The sequence below is a fragment of the Sminthopsis crassicaudata genome, chromosome 3, assembly GCF_048593235.1.
Source record: "Sminthopsis crassicaudata isolate SCR6 chromosome 3, ASM4859323v1, whole genome shotgun sequence".
In the NCBI taxonomy this organism is placed as follows: Eukaryota; Metazoa; Chordata; class Mammalia; order Dasyuromorphia; family Dasyuridae; genus Sminthopsis; species Sminthopsis crassicaudata.
Window position 1 is genome coordinate 27,460,173 of NC_133619.1, and position 22,380 is coordinate 27,482,552.

General features: G+C 38.8%; 1 protein-coding gene across 1 annotated transcript in view; it reads right to left on the bottom strand.

Annotated features, from left to right (window-relative positions):
- Positions 1-18,455, bottom strand: part of LRRC34 (leucine rich repeat containing 34) — a 38,204-nt gene extending 19,749 nt beyond the window's left edge. Inside the window, exons 1-12 of the mRNA XM_074298165.1 lie at positions 18,322-18,455; positions 17,682-17,874; positions 14,769-14,898; positions 14,035-14,159; positions 13,882-13,946; positions 13,337-13,420; positions 11,431-11,559; positions 10,271-10,366; positions 7,831-7,985; positions 7,186-7,341; positions 5,693-5,819; positions 1,735-1,952 (exon numbers count right to left, since the gene is read on the bottom strand). Coding sequence (XP_074154266.1) covers positions 1,749-1,952; positions 5,693-5,819; positions 7,186-7,341; positions 7,831-7,985; positions 10,271-10,366; positions 11,431-11,559; positions 13,337-13,420; positions 13,882-13,946; positions 14,035-14,159; positions 14,769-14,898; positions 17,682-17,718 — 1,308 coding nt within the window. The 5' untranslated portion in view covers positions 17,719-17,874; positions 18,322-18,455 and the 3' untranslated portion in view covers positions 1,735-1,748. The remainder of the gene's footprint in view (positions 1-1,734; positions 1,953-5,692; positions 5,820-7,185; positions 7,342-7,830; positions 7,986-10,270; positions 10,367-11,430; positions 11,560-13,336; positions 13,421-13,881; positions 13,947-14,034; positions 14,160-14,768; positions 14,899-17,681; positions 17,875-18,321) is intronic.
- Positions 18,456-22,380: the final 3,925 nt, after the last annotated feature.

Here is a 22,380-nt window from a genome sequence, read left to right on the forward strand (position 1 = left end):
TGTGCCTACTCTTTGGCCCTGGGCAGTTTGATGACCCAGTGAATAGAATGCTGGGCCTGGAGTCAGAAAGACTCATTTTCTTGAGTTCAAATACAGCCTCAAACATTTAGCTGGGTGACTCTGGGCAAGTCACAACCCTAAATACCTCCTTTTCTCATCTATGAAATGAGCTGGAGAAGAAAATGGCAAATCATTCCAGTATCTTTTCCCAGAAAACCTCAAATGGGTAAAGAAGAGCCAGACGCCATTGAACAACTCCTCTTAGTAGTGATGTCACTACTGTCTGTAAATCTAAGGAAATAAAAGAAAGAGGAAGAGGATTCCTATGTATAAATATGTTTATATGTAGTTGATACTTTGTGGGTGCAACTACCTGGAAACTATCGTGGTATTCATCAGTTGAGGAATAGTCGAACCAATTAAAGCATATAAAGGTGATGGAATACTATGGTATTGGGAAAAGTGATGTAGAGGATAGTTTTAGAGAAATCTAAGTATTTACTTATGAACTACTGCAAAGTTAAGTAAGCAGAACCAGGAGAACAGTTTATACAATGACAACAATATTGTAAATACAAACAATTTTGAAAGACTTAGGAACTCATTATTTGCTTCCAGAAAGAGAGGATGGACTTGAGTGGAAAAAAAAAAAAAAAAGCTTTTTTTTTTTTGGAGGGGAGACATAGGTAACATGGGAATTTATTTTGTATGAATATGCATATTTTAATGAATTTAGTTTTTCTTGCTTTCTTGATGGGTGAGGGAATTTGAAACTGAAAATAAGATTGAATTTAAAAGAAAAAAATTCCTGTTAGGCTATAAATTAAATATATCCAATATAATAAGATCAGCAAAATATCTGTCAAATTTAATTGCTGATAACATGATCCCAAGTGAGACAGGGCTGTAGGGAGTTACAAGTTACACAGTTGACCATTCAGTGTCTACTTTGAGTAATCAACCAAGTGAAAACCTAGCTGGGTGTCACATTGAAATGTATTAATAATCAATTAATAATGGCATACAACCCTCTTGGCCAGGTAGTACCAGGAGGGCACTTGTTTTCCCTACAAGTGGTCAGTCATGTTGTGTAGGGGTACACATCTCTAGGATTTCAAACTCTGATCTTAATCAGTGATTTCTGTGATCTTTCTTGTGCTTCTTTGCCTCTTGATTATAATATAAACAAATATATTAGATATATTTATATTTCTTTTGTCGCTTACTTTGGGATCAGCATATAGTCTGTCTGTGTTTGCATGTGTGTGTATGTTTACAAAGGGAAGAGGTCAAGATTCTGTGGTGTGCATGCATGTATATGTGTGTCTATACACACAGATATACATATATACATGCATGCACTCATGTAGCAAGGGGGGAGGGAGCTTAAATTTGTTACTTCATCACTGTGAGCATATTCTCAGTGTGTTCTTTGGACATTAACAGTTTAGGTGATTTACCCACAGTCATTAGCTAGTATAAGAAAAGCAATTTGAATCCATGTCTTCCTGATTTTAAGACTAATATGTATGTTCTTACACTTACACTTTTTTTTTTTGTAATTTCAGACATGTTTTCTTTAATATTTGTAGAAAGCTATACAACATTCATTAAATTCATAGCCTTTTAAAGCATGACATATATTATTTTAATCAAGAGAAATAAAATAACTACCCCAAGTTATATATCAAATCTATAACAGTAATATATAATAATAACATTAAAATGACTTACTTAGAAACTTGTTTTCACATATTCGGGTTTGTTGGTACAATAGCAAAGCCTGCATTGGTTGAAGCACCTTCAATTTCTCCATAACTGGGTGTCCAATAATAATGTTTTTTAATGCCATGAGAGAGCTCAGCAAAATACATAAGGTCGTCAACTACATATGGCTCCACATCTATATTTTCTAGTTTTAGACGACCCGTCTTTATTAAATTTGAAAAAGCCTGTGATTTAAAAAAATTAATATTTGTAGTTTAACAATGTCATTCAAGTTTAATATTTTAATTTCTATATTTTATAGCAAAATTTAAAAATGGAGATGAAGTGTTTGTGAGTGGGAGACTGTATAGGTATAATTCCTTTAATTGTTTAGCTTCATACAATCAAAGAGTTCTAAATCACCATAATTCATGCTGTTAAAGATATTTCTCAATGTCTTACACATTATTTTTCCTTTTATCTTTGAAACCTCTTCACTTTCATGATGGGAAAACAAATTTTTGCATTGTTCATTCTGATGGATGGGCAGGTATCCTGTCATTCAGCAGCTCTAGCATTTAGGGTTCCATCATTTGACTTCCATATTTATTTTAAAAATCCCATTAATCACCAGATGGAATCACCTAATTCCTACCTTTGCCATTTACCACTTATGTGACCTTAAGCCATTGACTTCTTTGACCTCAGTGTCTTTTTCAATAAAAGTAGTGATTTCTAAGACCCCCGCCCCAGAGGTTTTGGCCATTTGGCAGTTTCTTACAATTGTTCTTGTTAATTATTTGATACTGAAGAACTGATTAGATAGATGCTCTAGAGGAGAGGGCTTGAATGAAGCTAAATTCCATTTCCCATCTCCCCTCACAGTATCCAATTAGAGCTAAAAGGGTCATTAGGGATCATCTAAAGTTAGTTTTTAAAGGAGAGTATTGAGAGTCCATTGAAAAGAAGTTACCTGTTTAACTTAATGGCCTAATTGACTCACTTTATCTTGCTTCTGAAGTAGAGTCAGATCTCACTATCATAGCCTGTTATCTTATAGGGACAATACCAGAAACCCAAGAGTTAGTGTTCACTTGCTCCCTTTTACTGAAGCACAAAGCACTGGCCATAGATTTGGAGCTGGAAAGGGACCCTCAGGCAGCAGCTAGTGTAGCACCTTCATTTTACAGATGAGGCCCATAAAGACTAAGTGATTTGTCCAGCCAGAGAGGTTACATTTGAACCTAGATCTTCAGATTCCAGAATCTGGGTTCTTTACGCCATACCAAGTGACCTCTCGTGGTAAGAATGTATGGGGAATGGGGTGTGAATGGGTGTGAGTGTGGGAGGGGAAGGGACCCCCTTCTCCCAATCCTGGTCATACATTGGGTACCTTTCTTCTCATCCTGGAAAGAAAATATAGTACCCAGGATCTGCAGCTTGAAGTCTCCTAGCAAGATAGTTTAAGGCTTAACAAAAAAACAATAGTTTTGAAGTATTTTGATGAGTATCATGTACTATCTTGGAATTCAGATCTTTATTGAAGAATCTTGAGGCAAAGTTTTTTTCTAGGCTATTTTAATATGAGCTTCATTTTTGTTTTGGGCAAAAACTTTTCTGTTTTATGTAATCAAAATTATACATTTTTATCTGCTATGGTCACACTAATCTCTTTGGTCAAATACTCTTCTGTTTATAAATGCAAAAAATATTTCCTTTCCTTTTCTAGTTATGATATGAATTTATATCTAAGTCACGAATCCACTTTGAACTAACCCTATATTGTAGAATATGGGGCGAGATGCTGGTTTAAGCTTAAATTCTGCCAGATGACTTTCTAGTTTTTCTGGCAGTTTTTGCAAAATAGTGTCCTTCCTGTGATAATTGGGAATCTTTGGGTTTATCAAATAATATGACATTACTATTATCGTTTAAATTTTGGTCTTATGTTCCTTATCAGATCTAATAAACTTCATTTTTTACAACAAATAGTTCTGATAATTGATAAGTATTATATGAAGCCTGATACTGCTAAGTATCTTTTTCCTCCTTTTTTTAAACCCTGATATTCCTGATCTTTTGTTCTTCTACATGATTTTGTTATTTTCTTAACTCTATAAAGTAATTCTTTAAGTTCATGATGAAAAATCTACCCACTTTCAGAGAGAGAACTGATGACTTTTGAGTGCAAATAGCAACATGATTTCTTTTCATTTTATTTTACTTTTTTTTCAACATGACTAAAATGTAAATGTTTTATATGACTCCACATGTATGATGAGGATCATATTGTTTGGTTTCTCAATAGATGGGGGAGGTGGATGATGGAATAAATGAAAGAATTTGGAACTCAAAAACAAATGTTCAGTCATAAAAATGAAAAAAGTAAAATGGGATGGCGGTGCTATAGATGTAGGATTTGACATGCATTTTCAGGTAAAGATACTATAATATTAGTTTTGCTTAACTGTTTTACTTTATTACATTCTCTAAATGTTCATAATATAAAAAAATTAAAACTTTGAAAAATGAAATAAAATAATCCTCTGGTAGTTTAATTAGCATGACATTGCATAAGCAAATAGAAATTTTACTGTTTTTATTATACTGGCATATCCAAAGCATAGGTAATTAAATATCTCTCCAATTGTTTAAGTATAATTATTTCTAAAAGGGCCTTTTGTAGTAATTTTCATATAATTTCTATGTCTATCTTGATGGTTGGATTCCCAAATATTTTCTTTGATTTGTAGTTATTTTGAATGGAATTACTTTTTGTCTTTTCTTGATGACTTTATTGGTAATATTATTATTGGTAATCATTTTATCTTACAAACTGCTAGTCTGCAAAAGTTATTGCTACAGCTAATTTTTAGTTCAGTTAAGTGTCCCCCATCTCTTTCTTTGGGGTTTGTCTCTTAGGTGTATTTGAACCATAATATTTCTTGATAGGATTTGATAACTTTTTCTGTTTAGTCATGTTTTTATCTGCAATTCTTTTTTTTGTTGTTGTTGTTGTTGCTGAGGCAGTTGGGCCTAGGGTCACATAGCTGGGAAGTGTTAAGTGTCTGAGGCCAGATTTGAACTTAGGTTCTCCTGACTAAAGGGCTCGTGTTCTATCTGCAATTCTTGACCTAACAGGTGGAACTTCATCCTTTCTTGAATGTTGAAATGGAGGTGGTCAGTCCCTGTTTTGTTCTGCCTTTCTTTTTCTCTCATATGTTTTGCACAGAATAGAATAGACAGAAGAGTCTTTACCAAACACTGCCAGGATCTTCTATCTTTTGGGGGCTTCCTGGTTCTAGGAAGTTCTCCCAGCTAGGACACACTGTGTGGCTCCTTGCTTTATGGTTTTCCTCAGTCAGGGTGCTGTCCCTGGCTTCTGGCTTCTTCATCAGCACCTGTGCTGATGTTTTGTGTGGTTTCCACATCTTCTATTTGTCTTGTTACACAATCCTGGGCTAGAGAAAGGTGCTTATACCTGCTCTGGATTTCTTGTTCATTGTTCAAATTGATTCTCTTTCCAGATCATTTATGGAGCACAAGTGGAAAGAACTTTCATATAACCAACTTAAGCAGAAGTCTGAGATTTCTAATCTCTTATTTTTTTCTTTCAATTCTTTATAAGCTTGAAGATCATAAGCATTTATTAAGCATTAACCCAAGGTGAGGAAGGTATTGTCCCATATGCTGGGGATACCTGCCCTCAAGGAAAGAGAACATGTAAACAACAAAGTATGTAACAAGAAGTATGGATCAAAGAAATATCATCTAATGAAATTTCCACCACGGAAGTCACCAATATAAAATGGGTTTTGGAATTTCAGAGTTTTTATCAAAATTTCTAAATCTTACAACAAGAATCAGAATCAGCTTTGACAAGGTGTAAGAAACCCACATGCACTTAATAGGAGTTATCTTCTAGTTTAAAAAAAAAAAAAAAAAAAAGAGGACTCCAAAATGCAAATAGTGAAAAAAAACTTACCGCACATGTTTCATTATCAAATTTATTTCCCCAGATATAAAGATTAGAAAGTGTATTGTTTGTTTTCAGTGCCTCTGAAAAAGCAGTAAGTCCCTCTCCACTTATGTTATTGCTCACTACAGATAACCTAAAGAGAAAATGATAATATATTAGATGTACAGAAATCTAAAGATCCATGAAGAATTAGCAGTTTCAGATCTACTAAAATCTTAACATTAGTCTTTTAAAGCGTTTCATAATTTGTGGCTTATAATTATCCACCATTTACTTCTAAAAATGTAAGAACTTAAAATTGTCCACAATTGGATGATTCAAAATGATGCCTTTATATACTTTGAGTCTAGCCTACTCATATAACAAACAATAAATAAGATTTTTTTTAACACTCAATTTTTTTATTTGAAGGTTATAATTGAAGAATTATATACAGTACAATCTATTTAAAATCCCTCAGTTACATGGCTCTCTTCAACAATGAGATGACTCAAACCAGTAACACTTATTCAATGATGAAGAGAGCCATCTACACCCAGAGAGAGAACTGTGGGAACAGAATATAGACCATAACATTGCATTCTCACTCTCTCCCTTGTTATTTGCTTGCATTTTGTTTTCTTTCTCAGTTTTTCTTTTTCTTCCTTTTTGATCTGATCTTTCTTGTGTGGCAAGATAACTGTGTAAGTATGTATACGTAAATAGATTTAACATTTATTTTAATATATTTAAAGTGTTTTGAACTACTTGCCAGCTAGGGGAAGGTGTGGGGGGAAGGAAGGGAAATTTTGGAACAAAAGGTTTTGCAAGGATCAATGTTGAAAAAAATTACCCATGCATATGCTTTGTAAATAAAAACTTTAATAAAATACAAATTAAATTTTTTTTTTAAATCCCTCAGTTAAAATGCAGCTAGCCCAGATGGAAGGAAGGAGAATTGTTAAATGGATGAAGCAATGTAAGATAAGAATCTGATTAGATGAATTGACAACAATCTTCCTGACTTCAAGAAAGATCTGGTATCCCTAAGCCCAAGGGATTTGGGAGCTGAAGAGTGAGCCTTGGGAGTAATTCTGAGTCCCTTCTGACATAGCAAATATATTTTCCTTCAATTTAACTATGCTCCCATATAATACTAAAGATATTCCTGAAAAGAAAATATCCTTAAGGACAATAATTTTCTGGTTTAATTCTTGAGAAGAATTTATAATTTGAATCAAATAAAGGTTAACTTCTAAAATAATTTTTAAAGCCAAGAACAACAGGAATATATTTTCATAATTTATGCAGAACAGGGGAGTGTCTAGGTATTTGAACTCATATGATATACTTTAGGATAAAGAAGAAAGCCTAAAATCATTATAATAATGATCATTTTTAAAAGTATTACCAAAAAAAATTCAAATTCAAATCTAAACTGGGCACCAACTTTTGGATCCTGTTATATTCCATAAGTAACAAATTAAATAAATCTTAACAATGTAAAAATTTATACTAACGCTTTCAGACTTGTGTTATAATAAGCCAGAGCTTCAGTCAGATACAGGGAGCCTTCATCTTCAATTCTGTTTGAAGAAAGATCTATTACTTCCAACACATTATTTCTTTTTAATAGCTCACCCAAATATTTCATTGCATCACGTGTTATTCTGTTGCTAAGAAAGAAAACATGAATTTTGTTTGAAACTGTATGATCACAATGCTTCTTATTAAATAGGCAGAAAATGCAGTTTAAAAAGTAATTTACTTAATAAATAGCAGTGGACATTATTAGATGAATGAGAATCCCTTTAATCCACCAGTTTTTGAAAAAGCTATTAAAAATTAAACTTCAAAAATTGCTTCTGTCCCAATTTTATGGAGTTTGTAAGAAGCTATTACGGATTCTTATTTAACAGTAAAAAAAAATTAGCATATGCTTTATATGTTAAAATTATAATTCTGATACCTCACCAAAATTAAGAAATGTTAAAACTATATAAAACATCCAAAAGACTATTGATCTTTTTAGGTACTTTGAAAAAAAAAAACCACTGCCAAAATTCTCCAGGTATTATATTTAACATTACATTCTGCACAGGTTTTCCCAGTAAAAATATGTTTGAGTCAATTGTTTCAGGTTAAATGGCTAAATCTTTTCTTACCAGCTGACATCTAGGTAACGTAGAGAAGTGTTTAGAAGAAGGGCTTTACACAACTGCTCCATACCAAAATTTTTCATATCATGCTTACATAAATGTATTTCAATAAGAGATGAGTTAATTTTCAACATGTGGCTTATATGGACGGTAGACTCTTCCTAAAAAGAGGTTTAGTTTTATATATGTTATCCATTTAACACAAAAGCCACCAATGGCTTAATATTAATCTGTCTCCTTCTAGACAATCTCCTAAATAAAGACTAAGTCATCTTGATTCAACCAACATTGATTAAACACCTTTTACGTGCTTCCAAATATACATTGAACAGTTGTTTACACGTTTTCTTCAACATCAGGCTCTAAGCTCATTGAGGATAAAGATCACTAGCATTCAGTCCAGTGCTTATGGACTGGCTGGCTGACCATTTTTTGCTGAAGCAGTCAAGTCCAGGGACCGATAAATTAGGACCCCTATAAGGGCTAGCAGGAAAGCCACGATTAGATTTAGGTTGATAGGAAGCATAAGGTATTCATGGGGTAGAACCATGATTTATATGAGAGAAATCAATTATCTTAATTAGATTAAAAACCTATTCGGTCCATTCAAGACCTTTTTGGAACCACTCATATACTAAACCGCCTGTAAGATAATGAGGGAGAATGATAGGGCAAATATTGTACTGGTTATTGGTAATCCACTTGTGCCTCCCATTCTAAAGGATTAGAAAAGATCAGCAGAAATCTTGGAGTAAAACAATGACCTGTTTCCAGCTCCCTTTTGACATGGGTGTGAGGAAATAGAGCAGAGCAGGAGAAATGTGGGCTGGTCTCTCAGCTGAATTGGCAATGTTATAAGCAAGTTATTGAACCTGGTTCCTCATCTGAACAATAAAGGTAAATGTTTCTTTTATATAGAGGCTAAGAGAAGGTCCTTGGGAAGAAAGTACTTTATATTCTTTACAACAAATCAGGTCAACTAGCATGTATTAAGCTCTTCCTTGTGTAAAGCAAAATGTATGTGTTGTTTTTACTGTTGGTGTAAAAATCACCAAAGATGATAGCCAGAGTTGTGAAGGCCTCAGGAAGAACAAGAAAAGTCCTAGTGACCTTCCAACAGTTTTAATGGGAGTTAATGGCAGTAAGTCCTGGAATCTAGGGAGCTAAGGAAGTGAAGGCCAGTGAGGAAGCTGAGTGGGCAGGTAGCCTCTATGTAAGAGAAGTTCCAGAAGTGGCTAGCAGGTGGTAATTCAGGGAGATGGCTTGGCTGTCCATGGTCTGAAGTCACCAAGATTCCATGACTTGTGCTTCTAGTGGGCAAGGGGACTTTTTTTTTTTTTTTCTGATCTGTAACAGGGAGGAAGGATAAATATACAGAGGAGGTAGCCTATGAGAAATGGGGAAAGAGGGTCCTTTCCTAATCCTACCTCCATGTCAGAAAGCTGGGAGTACTCTAAGAGCAATACATCCTTCTTGGCAAGCTGGTGTTTTCAGTGTTCATCATCTATCACAATTCTATCAGTCAGGGGCAGCTAGGTGGCGCAGTGGATAGAGCACCAGCTCTGAATTCAGGAGGACCCGAGTTCAAATTTGATCTCAGACACTTAACACTTCCTAGCTGTGTGACCCTGGGCAAGTCACTTAACCCCAACCTCAAGAAAAAAACAAACAAACCCAAAAAAACCCAATTCTATCAGTCAACTGAAATGTCTGAGAAATAGTGATGGCTCTTAAATACACCAAGCACTGTTTTCTGAAGTCCCAGCTCCTCTTAGAGGATGTGGGGACTCTGCTCAGACACCACTTAGCTCTATAAAAACAGAGCAAACTCCTGAACCTCCCTGAGCCCCAGTTTCTCATGTAGAAAATGGAGCTATGCATCTCATAGCCGTGTTTGAGGGAAACACTTTGGTAATTTTAAATGCAATATAAGTGTGAGATTGAAAAAAAAAGTTATAGTTAGGATTGTGGTAGATATTAATTTATATATATATATATTCCCCCCCCCCCAGGCTGGGGTTAAGTGACTTGCCCAGGGTCACACAGCTAGGAAGTGTTAAGTGTCTGAGACCACATTTGAACTGGGGTCTTCCTGAATTCAGGGCTGGTGCTCTATCCACTGCACCACCTAGCTGCCCCCGAATATTAATTTTTAAAGAAAACTTTACCTGCCATCTAGGGAAAGGGAATGGGGAGAAGGAAGGGATAATTTGGAACAGAAGGCTTTGCAAGGGTCAGTGTTGAAAAATTACCCAATATGTTTTGTCAATAAAAAGCTTTAATAAAAAAAAGAAAACTGTTTTTCATTGTAGCCTTAAGTTCACAGAAGATAGTTTGTACCTAGCCCCCAAAGCTTTTCAAACTATTTATGAAATTTTTAAAAGTCTAGCTTTCAATATTTAATTCATACAACATTACTTTGACAAACAATTTGACAAGGACATACCTGTTCACTCTTCAGTAGAGGGCGATTTAGGTTTATCCCTCTCATTGACTTGTTTTTAGTTAATACAGTTGCTAATGCTATCAAACTCTGTATCCCCTGGAAATAAGCAAATTCTTAACGAGTTACAAAGAGCAAAGACATGAATAAAAAAAACAGATGCTTAAGAAAAGGACTGTGCATGATAACTGTAGAAATATGTATAGAAGAATTGCACATGTTTAACATATATTGCATTACTTGCCATCTAGGTTTTTGTAAGCATCAATATTGAAAAATAATCCATGCATGTGTTTTGAAAATAAAAATCTTTAGTAAAAAAATAAAGAAAAGAAAAGAACTGTGTATCTAAAGACAAGGTGCCAACCCAGCTGGGTCAGCTAATAACCCCTTGTATAAAGCTTAGTTAGCTCTCTACAGGCAGGGCTTTTTATGGGGCTGGCAGGGCTGACTCTTCTGCATCCTCCCAGATGTTTTTTGTGTGTGTGTGTGTGTGTGTGTGTGTGTGTGTGTGTGTGTGTGTGTGTGTGTTTTTTGCTTAGGCAATTGGGGTTAAGTGGCTTGCCCAGGGGTCCACACAGCTAGGAAGTGTTTAAGTGGACCTGAGATCAAAATTGAACTCAGGTCCTCTTGCCTTCAGGGCTGGGGGCTCTATCCACTGCCCTTTAGATTCAGATGTGTTAAGCTACAAAGATGTAGGTAGAGTAGGATAAATCTGGTTCAAACTGGGAGGTCCCTGGAGACTTGCTCTAATGATTATTATTGAATGAATCCTGCTCTAGGGAATGATCCCACAATACCTTTGAATGACCAGGTCCAATCTCTTGGAACCTCTCCGACTAAGGAGAATTTCCTAGGCTCACATTGATCACTGATAGGGAGCCAGATAACTGAGATGCTACCAGGAAAACCCTCCTAGGGAGGGGAGAAGGAGCAAGTAAAGGGCTCCCAAAGTGGGGAGGGGAAAGGTGCAATCTCTCTGAACTTATTCCTTTCTATAGGAGCTGTCTAGGAATTGGATACATTTACAACTGTGGAGTCAGACTTGGAATTGGCAAATTTATTTCTAACGTATTCATTCTTTGGGATATCCTCTGCTAATTCTCCTACTGATAGAATATAGTTGCAATTTATTCTTAATAAATTAGTGTTATTTTACTCACCAGATCACAGTCTCCCAAATCTAACTTCTCTAACGATGAATTAATCTGAAGCATTGTAGCAAAAAACATTCCACCTTTATTATCAATCTTGTTCCCAGTCATTCTTAGGTATTTGAGAGTTGTATTTCTCTACGCAGGAAAAATGTCAAAAGTTAAATACATTTTTTAAGTTATAGAATTTCCCCTTAAAGGGTTTGGTTTGGGATTATTTGAAAAGCAGCATTTTTTAGTATAAAAATATGCAAATTCATCTAAATGGTAGAGTATTTAGCTAGTGATTTTTACTAGTGTGGTGGTGTGTGTATTGGTCACTTAAGGCTTTCTCAGCCTTGGGTTTATGGGAAAATAGATTTAGAATTGGAAGATCCTTGGAGATCACTGAATGCAACTTTTACAGATGACAGAACTGAGGCCAAAAGATAGGGAGGAATTGCTCAGGATCACTAGTTAAGATGTGAATCCAGTATATTCTGATGGAAGTGGATATCTTCAACAAAGAGAAGATCTAATTCAGCTCAATTGATGGACAGACTTAGCTACACTCAGAGAAGGAACACAGGGAAATGAGTGTAAACTGCACTTTTATTTTTCTTCCCAGGTTACTTTTTACCTTCTGAATCCAATTCTTCCTGTGCAACAAGAAATTCAGTTCTACACACATATTTGTATCTAGGATATACTATAACACATTTAACATGTATGAGACTGCCTGCCATCTAGGGGAGGGGGTGGAGGGAAGGAGGGAAAATTTGGAATAGATGTGAGTGCAAGGGATAATGTGGTAAAATATTACCTATGCATATGTACTGTCAAAAAAAAAGTTATAAATTATAATAAATAATAAAATAAATAAATAAAATTATAATAAATAATAATAAATATAATAATAAAAATATAAATAAAATTATAATAAATAATAAAATAAATAAATAAAAAAGTTATAAATTATAAAATTAATAATAAAAAAAAAAAAAAGATGTGAATCCAGATTTTCCTGGTCCTCACTCAGGAGCCCTGGCCATCAGGCCCCCCCTGTGAGATGAAGGCTTGGACTCTTTCCCCACCTAAGGCCCACCATGATTCTAAGTCATCACTACCAAACCCAGAAATAGAGCGCAAAACCTGAAGGCCATCACTGTCATTTCTGTGGTCAGACATTATGAAAGCTACATCACTTTTACATTTTATTTCCTGATTTTGAAGAATTCTATCTAATTTGCATTTCATTACTTCTGTAGATATTTTACACGATTATCACTTTTACATTTTATTTCCTGATTTTAAGGAATTCTATCTAATTTGTGTTTTATTATTTCTGTGGCTATTGTGCAAAGTTATCTCCAGATGTTTTATACTCCCCCCCCCCCCACTGGGGTTAAGTGACTTGCCCAGGGTCATACAACTAGGACGTGTTAAGTGTCTAAAACCACATTTGAACTCAGGTCCTCCTGAATTCAAGGCTGGTGCTCTATCCACTGTGCCACCTAGTTGCCCCTGTTTTACAGTTTTAGCAGGTATATTACTAGGCATGCTATCCTGGACAGAGAGCTGGCCTTGGAGATACTGACACAGACCGATTTTGAGACTGTGGGCCAGTTACTGAATCTCTGTGTTCCAGGCCACAAGTTGCAGAGAAGATGCTACTTCTATCTGTGAAATTAAGAGTTCAGTCTTAGCCACCTCCTTCCCTTGCATCCTCACTTCCCCACACACTGTGGTACTAAGTAAATGATTCACTGCAAAGAAAATTCAAGGTCCTTGAAGGAGTCTGCAAGGACTAAAGAACTAAAGAGCTCTATGATTCCCTGAAATACTTGTATAAAATAGGAATTTGCACCCCCCACTAAAAAGAGACCATGGTTCTTTGCACTTTGGTCAGGGGCAAAGAGCACCAACAGATACTTACATGGAGTGCTTTTGCTATCTTTTCTCCCCCGTCAGTCTCAATGTCATTAAACATAAGATTTAGATAAGTGATATTTTGGAATTCCTGTAATGAAGAGAGAAAAGGAGCTGTCGCTGTCAAGCATCTTTTAAAAGAGAGGTTCATTTATTTTGTTTTTTAAAGAGTTTTTGCAAGAAAGTCTTGACAACTGAAACTCAATTGAATTCTGTTAAAAATGCCAATGATGTAAGAAGCTCAGGACATTGAGTTAAACCTAATCACAACTACTATTTGAAAGAGAAAGACTGCCGTTGTAGTTTGGATAATGTGTTTTGTTGTTACTGTTGTTGCCATGAGGTATAAGAAGCTTGCAATAGGTGATTCTGATATTCTCACTGCAAGCAGTACTCTCTGAGAAAGTTTCAAAATGTAATCTGAGATGGCAGATCTCAAAGACCACAAAGGACAAGATGATTCCTGCAGTTCTGGAAAGACATAATTTCGTAAGTCTAAGTGGTATCACTGTGAGCAAAACATACATTTTAGAAGTAAAGATAATACAATACCTCAAGGAGTTTTACGACATGATTCGCTCCATAATCAGTTAAGAGGTTATATCTAACATCCAAACCTAAGGGAAACGAATTAATACATAACTGACCATCTTGATAATACTTAAAATCTAGCAACATAAGACATGATCAAGTTAAAACCAATACCTGTAATATTTGGATATGGTTTTATGGTATAGAGAAGTACTTCAAAATCTTGATCTGTAAGTCTCTGCACTGGCATTATTAAGTGATTATTGCCAGCCACTTTAACTGTGATTTCATCTGGATATCTGAGTAATAAAAAAAAAAAAATTTATCCATGAGCAAAGGTGAGTATAAATAGTCTTAGCAAGGGCAGCATTTGAAGGCATGTGTGTAAAACCAGATGCAAACCTTGAAGGATAAAAACATAAAAGAAGAGCATCGATCCCTAACATCTCTCTGAGCTCTGCAGTTTCTAGAATTCCTGTCCCAGGTATTTTCCTACTCTGAGGCTGTTGGCATTCTTTAGGCTACAGATGGAAAAACTGAGTCTCAGAATACTTGAGTGACAGGCTGAGAAGGGGGAGCCAGAAGCCCAGCTCTGTGATTTCTAAGCCAACGGCCCAGTGCCTCAGTGCCTCCACAGGTATCCTAAAAGTATCTAATTTCCAATATTTTGTTTTGTTTTGTTTTGTTTTTTTGGCAAGGCAATCAGGATTAAGTGACTTGCCCACAGTCACACAGCTAATATATATCAGGTGTCAGAAAGTGGATTTAAATTCCATCCTCCTGCCTCCTCATCCCCCACCCAACTTTCTAATGAATTTTTAAATAGCTGAAGAATCTCTTCACAACCCTTAGTTTCTATAGGGATGATTTTCAGAGGACAGAGATACAATGCAGTATTATTTTCTTACCCTTTATAATTTTTAATGTATTCCATTTCTTGGAGCAGGAGGGTTTGAAGTAGAAAAGAATTTTCTTCCCTCAGGAAAAGTCGACACATAGTCTGATAATTTTGTGGGAGATCGATAAATGTTGATGCAACTGTAAAGAAATAAATTCAATGCATAGGGCCATTCAGAAGCACATTACATGAACAACTGTGACTCCTCATTCTTACAATGTGCTAACTCAGTGGAAGTGATAAGACAATGGTTCTCTAGTTTAGCATGATGATTAATAGTTCTCAAGTTCAGTATGATTGATTTAATCTTACAACAAACAATGGTTTCCTAGTGATATAATGATTGGTTTATACTCGGTATACTGTAAATGATCTATAATGATTTATAAATGTCATATAAGCTGGGACAAACTCAGCCAGGGTCAGACTTGGAGAAGACAGAGGACTGGAGGCAGGAGCTCACGCTCTCAGATTGAGACAGACTTCAAAATAGAGACTGTCTTGGCGGTCCTCCTGCTTCCTTCACAGAAACCAAGACGCATTCTGGAGAACCTCCACAAAGCTAGCCAAGCTCCAGGCAAGGAGACAAGACTTTGAAGGAGATAATAAAGAATTTTGGACTTTATCTCTGGCTATTCTCGTGGTGATTACTCTGCTGAAACAAAGGCTGGTCCAAAGACCTCCAGAAAATCAACCAGAATAATACAAAGTTCAACAGGGGTATCGTAAGAGAGTCCAGGGCTATATGACTTTAATAATCTTGAGATAATTTTAATGAGCACATTTATCATAAGACGAATTAGAATTTATCCCCATGATCAATAACCAAAAGCTTGTTAGCACATTGATAGTAACATGACTTAAGATGGACCGTGTTGAATGTAGAATGCAAACTGTTTTTATGCTGTCCTTGAGTTGGCTGAGTCCTAAGAGACTAAAAGTCTCTAAGAGAGCTGTTACCAAGCAGTCTGGATGCTGCTGCTGCTGCTGCTTTGAATCCCTTCTGCCTTCATCACTCAGAGTTGTATGTGCGTACATATGTATATGTATGTGTGTACATGTGTATGTGTGTGTGTGTGTGTGTGTGTGTGTGTGTGTGTGTGTGTAAGACCAAGGAGGAGTTTCTTCAGCAAAGACTGGGCTCCTTTTTCTCTGGCAATCACCACCATCTCTGGCTCCCTAAGGTGGGCATGAGTCCACATATTGTTTACCCTGTTGAAATATAAGCTCCTTGAGGACAGGGATTTTTTTTTTTTAATAGTCCCAGTGCCTAGCACAAAGTAAATGCTAAAAAAGATTCTGATTTCTCAGGATGGAGTGGTACAAGGAGGAGAGGGACCTTAACATTTGGGGTCTCAGCAGACCAAGGGTTTGTTCTTAACCTTCTTTTGCCATGGACTCCTTGGGTGGTTAGTTAAGTCCATGGACTCTTTTTCAGACCAATTTTGGAGAAGATAGATGCGGGAAAAGTGGTTATGCTCCAGACCTGGAGGAAGGTAACAATGGAGGCTTCCCTTCTCCCCATATGCCTAAAAGACAGTCAAGAAAAGTGAGCAATCATTGGTCAAAGCAAGTTATAAACATGAAGGGGGAAGCCACAGGAATACATCAGAATAAGGGAGATTCTGCCCTTAGTGTGAGATGGATTCTTACAGTTTCTATTTTACCCTGTGCTTCTAGAATATCAGGCCAGTTTTCCTGATAATTTCTTGAATGGAAAAAGTTAAAAGCCAAATGGATGAAGGGGGCCTTTTGGGTGACTAGGGGGCCAGAGGGTTAGTGAGAACTCACTAGTGGGCCGTGGCCAGTGGCCAGTGCTGATGGCCAGAGAGGAAGCAGAGAAGCTCAGGTTGCAATTCAACCACCCAGCCCCAAAGCCACCTTTTTCACCCCCATTTATCATGGTTTAAGAAAAACAATGGACGAGTCCAGGGCAGAGGCTGAGGCCCGTTGGGGCCAGATGGGGATTTCATAGGACCGGGAACTTGCAGGGAAGGGCCCCAGAGAGCTGAGGAGCAGAGACGGTGGGGGCGAGCCACAGAGTAACATTGTTCTCATCTGTGTTACATTGTACTTTAATTCGCTTGGTTCCAGATTTCTCTAGGAGGGCTGCTGCAGGCCCAGTCTGGCTCACAGACTCGCTCCCGGGCCTTCTTGGTAGCCACGGGCAGCGGCCCCCTGCGCACCTTATAGGCAGATGCTAAATGCTTGATGATTAATAAGGAGGGTCAGGAAGGCCCATTTCAGCTTTCCCCTGGAGTCTAAGCCGTCCCTCCAGAATTTTCTCCCCCGCTTGAAAGCTTTACCTTCTTTTCAGTAACATGACATTTAATTAGGTGGTTTTAGTAAACATTTATGAAGCACTTGCTGTGTGCAAGGCACGGCCGGTGCGGGGAAGGCAGCAGCTTGGGAAGGACGAGCCGTGCGGAAGGGACAGACCTCCGCTTGCAGGGGCTGGCGGGGGCCTGGGGCTGCTCTTGCTGCTCACAGTGAGATCACAGAGGACCAAACGCCCTTTCCCACGCGGGCTCCTTCTTGGAGCCGGGCACAAGGTCGGGCTCAGAAGATTAAGGAACCCCGCGGTGCTGCACCTGCTCGGAGACGCGGTGGACTAGCGCCGCCCACGGAGGTCCGAGGCTGACCCCTGTCCTAGCGCCAGATGGGAAAGGGGCCCCAGGCTCCTCCGGGGCAGCCCGATTCGGGGACCCGCGGGGAGGGGGGTCGCTCCAATTACACCTGCATGGATTAGGCACCTCCTAGGTGCTCGGCCGAGAGCAGGGATGGGGGAGACGCCGAGGCTCTGCCCAGCGTTTCATGCTAGAACTAGGAGGAAGGGGCAAGGTCAAGGTCAAGGTCCCCGGCTGTCCTCTCTCCCTCCCCTCAGGTGTGCGAGGAAGGAGGACTGGCTCGGCACTCGACCTACCTGCCATCGGCAAGGGGGTGAAGTCCAAGCCCTCCATTTTTCTCGATCTGCCAGATCCTGGCGCTCATCGCTGGGCACCATAGCAACCTCCAAGCAATAACTCGGCCCCGCCCCCAGGGCAGGGAGAGCCCTCTAACGTCCAATCCTATCCTCGGAGCTAATGAGGGGCGTGGCTACGCAGGTTCAGCGAAGGCTGGAGAAAACGGATGGTTGTTATGACAACCTAGCGGCTTCGCGCACGCGCTCTCTCCCCTTCCCATTTTTCCACTCCCCCATCTCCTCTGCAAAGAGGGGCGGAGCCACGTGCTCCTCTAAGCGTGGCCTGTGCGGAAGCGGGAGTTACTAAGGCCCCAAGAACGAATCTTTTCGCTAGCCCGCGGAAGTCTGGCCAAAGGCCGCAGGGAGCGTCCTCACGTCCCGCCCACCACCTGCCGCAGAGGCTTCTCCCGCGAGACGCCCACACTCCGCCCTCCCCATCCTCCCTCCCACTCAATTTTCCTCCTGAACACTGGGCCTGCGCAGCAGCCCGAGCGAACTAGCGAGGGGTAAAAGAGGCGCGCGCCCCGCCTCATCCCCGCCCTATCCCACCCCGTCCCAGCCTGAGGTCCGGGGGGGGAGTGCGTCGTGCGCGGCGCCTTGCCAACAGCAGGGGGTGCTGCAGGCCCGGAGTTGCAGGGACTCGCGCCCTTCCGGGGGCCGCGTGGTGCCCCGCGCAGAGCTCCGCAGTGAGACCGCGAGTTCGAATTTCCCCCGGTGGGAATGATCGCCGAGGCTTGGAGGACGAGTGGCCTCTCTGGGGAAGGGGAAAGGCGGCCGAGAGAGCTGTAGTCAGTGGTTAGGTCTTGGAGACCCAAGTACGCCGTGTGATAGTGATGGCTAGCGCTCCCCATAAAGCACCTACTGTGTGCCAGGCACACTCCCCACCCTCACAATCCTCTCTGCGATATTGGCCCCGCTTTACAGAGCAGGAAACGGAAACAGAAATGGCTTTTCAAAGTTATACCATTAATAATAATATTTATATAGTGCCTACTATGTGCCTGGTACTAAGCTAAGCGGTTTAAAAGATTTTCTCCTTTGACCGCCCACAGCAATATTATCTCCATTTTACAGATGAGGAAATTGCCCAAGATCACATGGCTGACAATAACAACGCCCACCACAATAACAATAGATGAATATTTATACAAGCACCTACTATATGCCAGGCACTTTGCTAAACTTTTTTTTTTTTTTTTTTTAACCATCTTTATCTCATTTAATCCTCACAACAACCTTGGGAGTAGTTATTCCCATTTTACAAATGAGGAAACTGAGGCGAACTGAAATTAAGTATCACTTAGAGCTAGTTAAAGATCCAAGGTGAAATTTGAACTCAGGTCTTCCAGAGTCCAGGTCCTCACTTTAGCTACTGCACCCCCTAGCGGCAACCCCATGAATGGGTCAATGATTTCTTGTCCTCTCCCAACTTCAGATTTGCTTCATTTGTATATATTTTGTATCTAATCTATAAATGTTCCCAGTTTGTCTCCTTCATGAGAATATAAAGTCCTTAAGCAAAGGGGCTGATTTGTTGTTGGCATGATTCATAGACTTGGGCAGATAATAGAAGATATAGACAGATGATTATAGATATAGATAGATAATTGATTAGTAGATATGGATGGATAAATATAGACTAGGATAAATAAAAGAGGTGGATGGGTAGATGTAGACATGCAAATGATTAATAGGAGATTAATAGATAAGGAGGGAAAATAAATACATATGGGTGGATAGATATAGACATGCAAGCGATTGATAGGTATAGATAATAGATGATATAAATGATTATAGCTACAGACAGATAATAGATTAGTAGATATGGATGGATAGATATAGACATGCAGATGTTTGATAGATATAGAGGATAAATAGGTGTAAGTGAATAGATATAGACATGCAGATGATTGATAACTATAGACATAATAAAAGACCGGAAGCTGATTATAGATACACATGGGTGATCAATAAATATGGATGGATATAGAAGATATTTATGATACAGATCAATGATGGATTAGTAGCTATGGATGGATAGATAAAGAGATGCACATGGTTGATAGAAGATTGATAGATATGGAGGATTAAATACATATGGATGGATATAGACATGCAGATGATTGATAGAGATAAGAGAAGATACAGACAGATGATTATAGAAATAGATGATAGATTAGTAGATATGGATGGATAGATATAGATAATGGTAGGTAGATAAAGACAATGAATGAAAAATATAGAAGCTCTATGATGGACATAGATATTCGGATGGCTGTATAAGTGACTGAGTACTGGACCGATACAGATAGATAGCTATTCAAAGCCAGCTAGTTAGATGATTACTCAGGTAGATAACTATTCAGATAAATGATTGAGGTAAATAGAGGGATGGTAGGTCTATAGCTGGAGCAATTAAGCACTTACTACTTGCCAAGGATAATACTAAGCACCTGTGATAACAAAACTAGAAAGTAAGCTAATTTCAAGGAGTTTCCATTTCAGAAAGACTACCCACCAAGGGAGTTTGGAAAGGACAGAGCATGGGAGGATATCTGTTCGAGGACCTAGGCCAGGAAAGGGTATGGGGCTAAGGAAAATTAAGGAGACCCAGGGGCAAAGCCCTAGGGTCTGGTAGAAGGAAAGAGGATGGTGGAATAGAGAGCGTAGCTACTTCCTGTGTGAATTAATGAGAACCAGGTGAGAAGGCAATTTGTCCATTGATTCTAGAAAATAGCCAACCTTTATTTACCTCTTGTCCTGGGGAGACCCCCAGATATGGCCCCTGACTGCAAGTATTTGAAGTGTTGTCAGAGGGAAGGGAATGGCTTCTGGCACCCCAAACAACCCTGTCAGAATCCTGTGTGGCTCACTCTTGCTTGCATCTTGTCTCAGATTTTGAGAGCCAGTTACAGTCTCTTTGGTTTGCTGCTGCAGGACGATCTCCTTCCACATTTCTGACCTTCACTTTCTGTCTCCAGCCTGACCAGGAGGCTCCTCGCCCACGAGGCTCCTTTCAGACATGTTTCCCTCATACCTCTGCCTGCTGAAACCCTTGTCTTTCCAGGCAACTAACTAGTGACCAACTCAGGAAGACCAGAGTTCAAATAGGGCCTCAGATGCTTGCTAGCTGTGTGACTGTGGGCAAGGTCACTGGATTTGCCTCTGTTTTTTCACCTGCAGAATGGGGATAATAACTACTTTCCTCACAGGGTTGTTGGGAGAGTAAGATGAAATAACATAGCATACAGTAGATGCTATAGAAATGTTTATTTTGTTCTCTTTAAGGTCACACTGGGGGATTACCAAAACTGTGATGAGCCTTCTTTGGTGGCTTAGCTGAAAGGATTTTAACTCATTTTGGCCAGATGTCCCCTTTGTCTTCTCTGCTCCCTTCCTTGTTTTACTCACTGGCATTCAGACTATCTCTCCTTACTCACCCCCAGTAAATTGTCTCTGGGGCCAGATTGGGTTCCTTGTTATCCCTATGTCCCCAGAACCCCAACATCCTTTGCATATTATTGCTGTTCAATCGTTCTGTCATGTCTGACTTTTTGTGACCATATTTGGGATTTTCTTGGCAGACATACTGGAGTGGTTGGCCATTTCCTTCTCCTGCTCATTTGACAGATAAGGAAACTGAGGCAAAAAGGCTGAAGTGACTCGATCAGAGTCATATAACTAGAGAGTGTCTGAAGCCAGATTTGAACTCAGGAAAATGAACCTTCCTGACTCCAGACCCCGCACTCTATACTACTGCCCTTGTATGTAATTAGCTTTCATTACATTTGAATTTGTTCCAAAATTAAATTCTGTGACTTAACTATGATTTTAATGACCCTGCCAGTGGGCTGAATTATAATTTTACTTTGTCCAATACTTAAGTCAGTGTAATTCAGGGAACATTTATTAAGCACCTACTGTATGCAGGCAGTGTGCTAAATTCTGGGAAAGGACAAGGAGCTTACATTGAATTTGGTTGGATCAGTAAATACAATGAAGCAAAAAATGAGTTCAACAGAATTTTTTGGGGGGAGGGTGTTGAGTTTGAGATGATGCTAAGCAGAACCTTGAAGGAGTACAAAATCCCAAGAAGTAGAGATGAGAGTTTTTCAGGTTATGTGGGGAATGGGAAGAACGGATCTGGCCAAAACATGAAATTACAAGTCCTGTTCATCCCTACAGAATATACGGAGGGAGTGCTGTGAAAGCTGTATTTTTATGTTTGGGTATAGAGACAAGATTCTTTCTGTGGCTCCAGACATCAATGATAGGACAAGTCAAAGGGAGGCAGATTTTGGCCAAACAGGATGTGCAAAAAGGATAAATATAAAATAGAAGTACTTAATAATTAGAGTTGTTTCCCAAAATGGAATGGGTTGCTTTCTGAAGTTAATAATAATAATTTATTTAGTATTTAAGGTAGGCAAAGCACTTCACATTCTATCCCACTTGGTCCTGAGAGAGTGAGGTGCTATTACGATCCTGATTTTATAGCTAAAGAAAATGAGACAGTAATGAACTGATCCAGCTACACCCAGCAAAAGAACTCTAGGAGATGATTATGAACCACTAAATAAAATTTCCAGTTGCTCTAATTTTGTCTGCCTGCATTTTGAATTTCCTTCACAGGCTAAATGTACACTATTTCAAAGTCTGA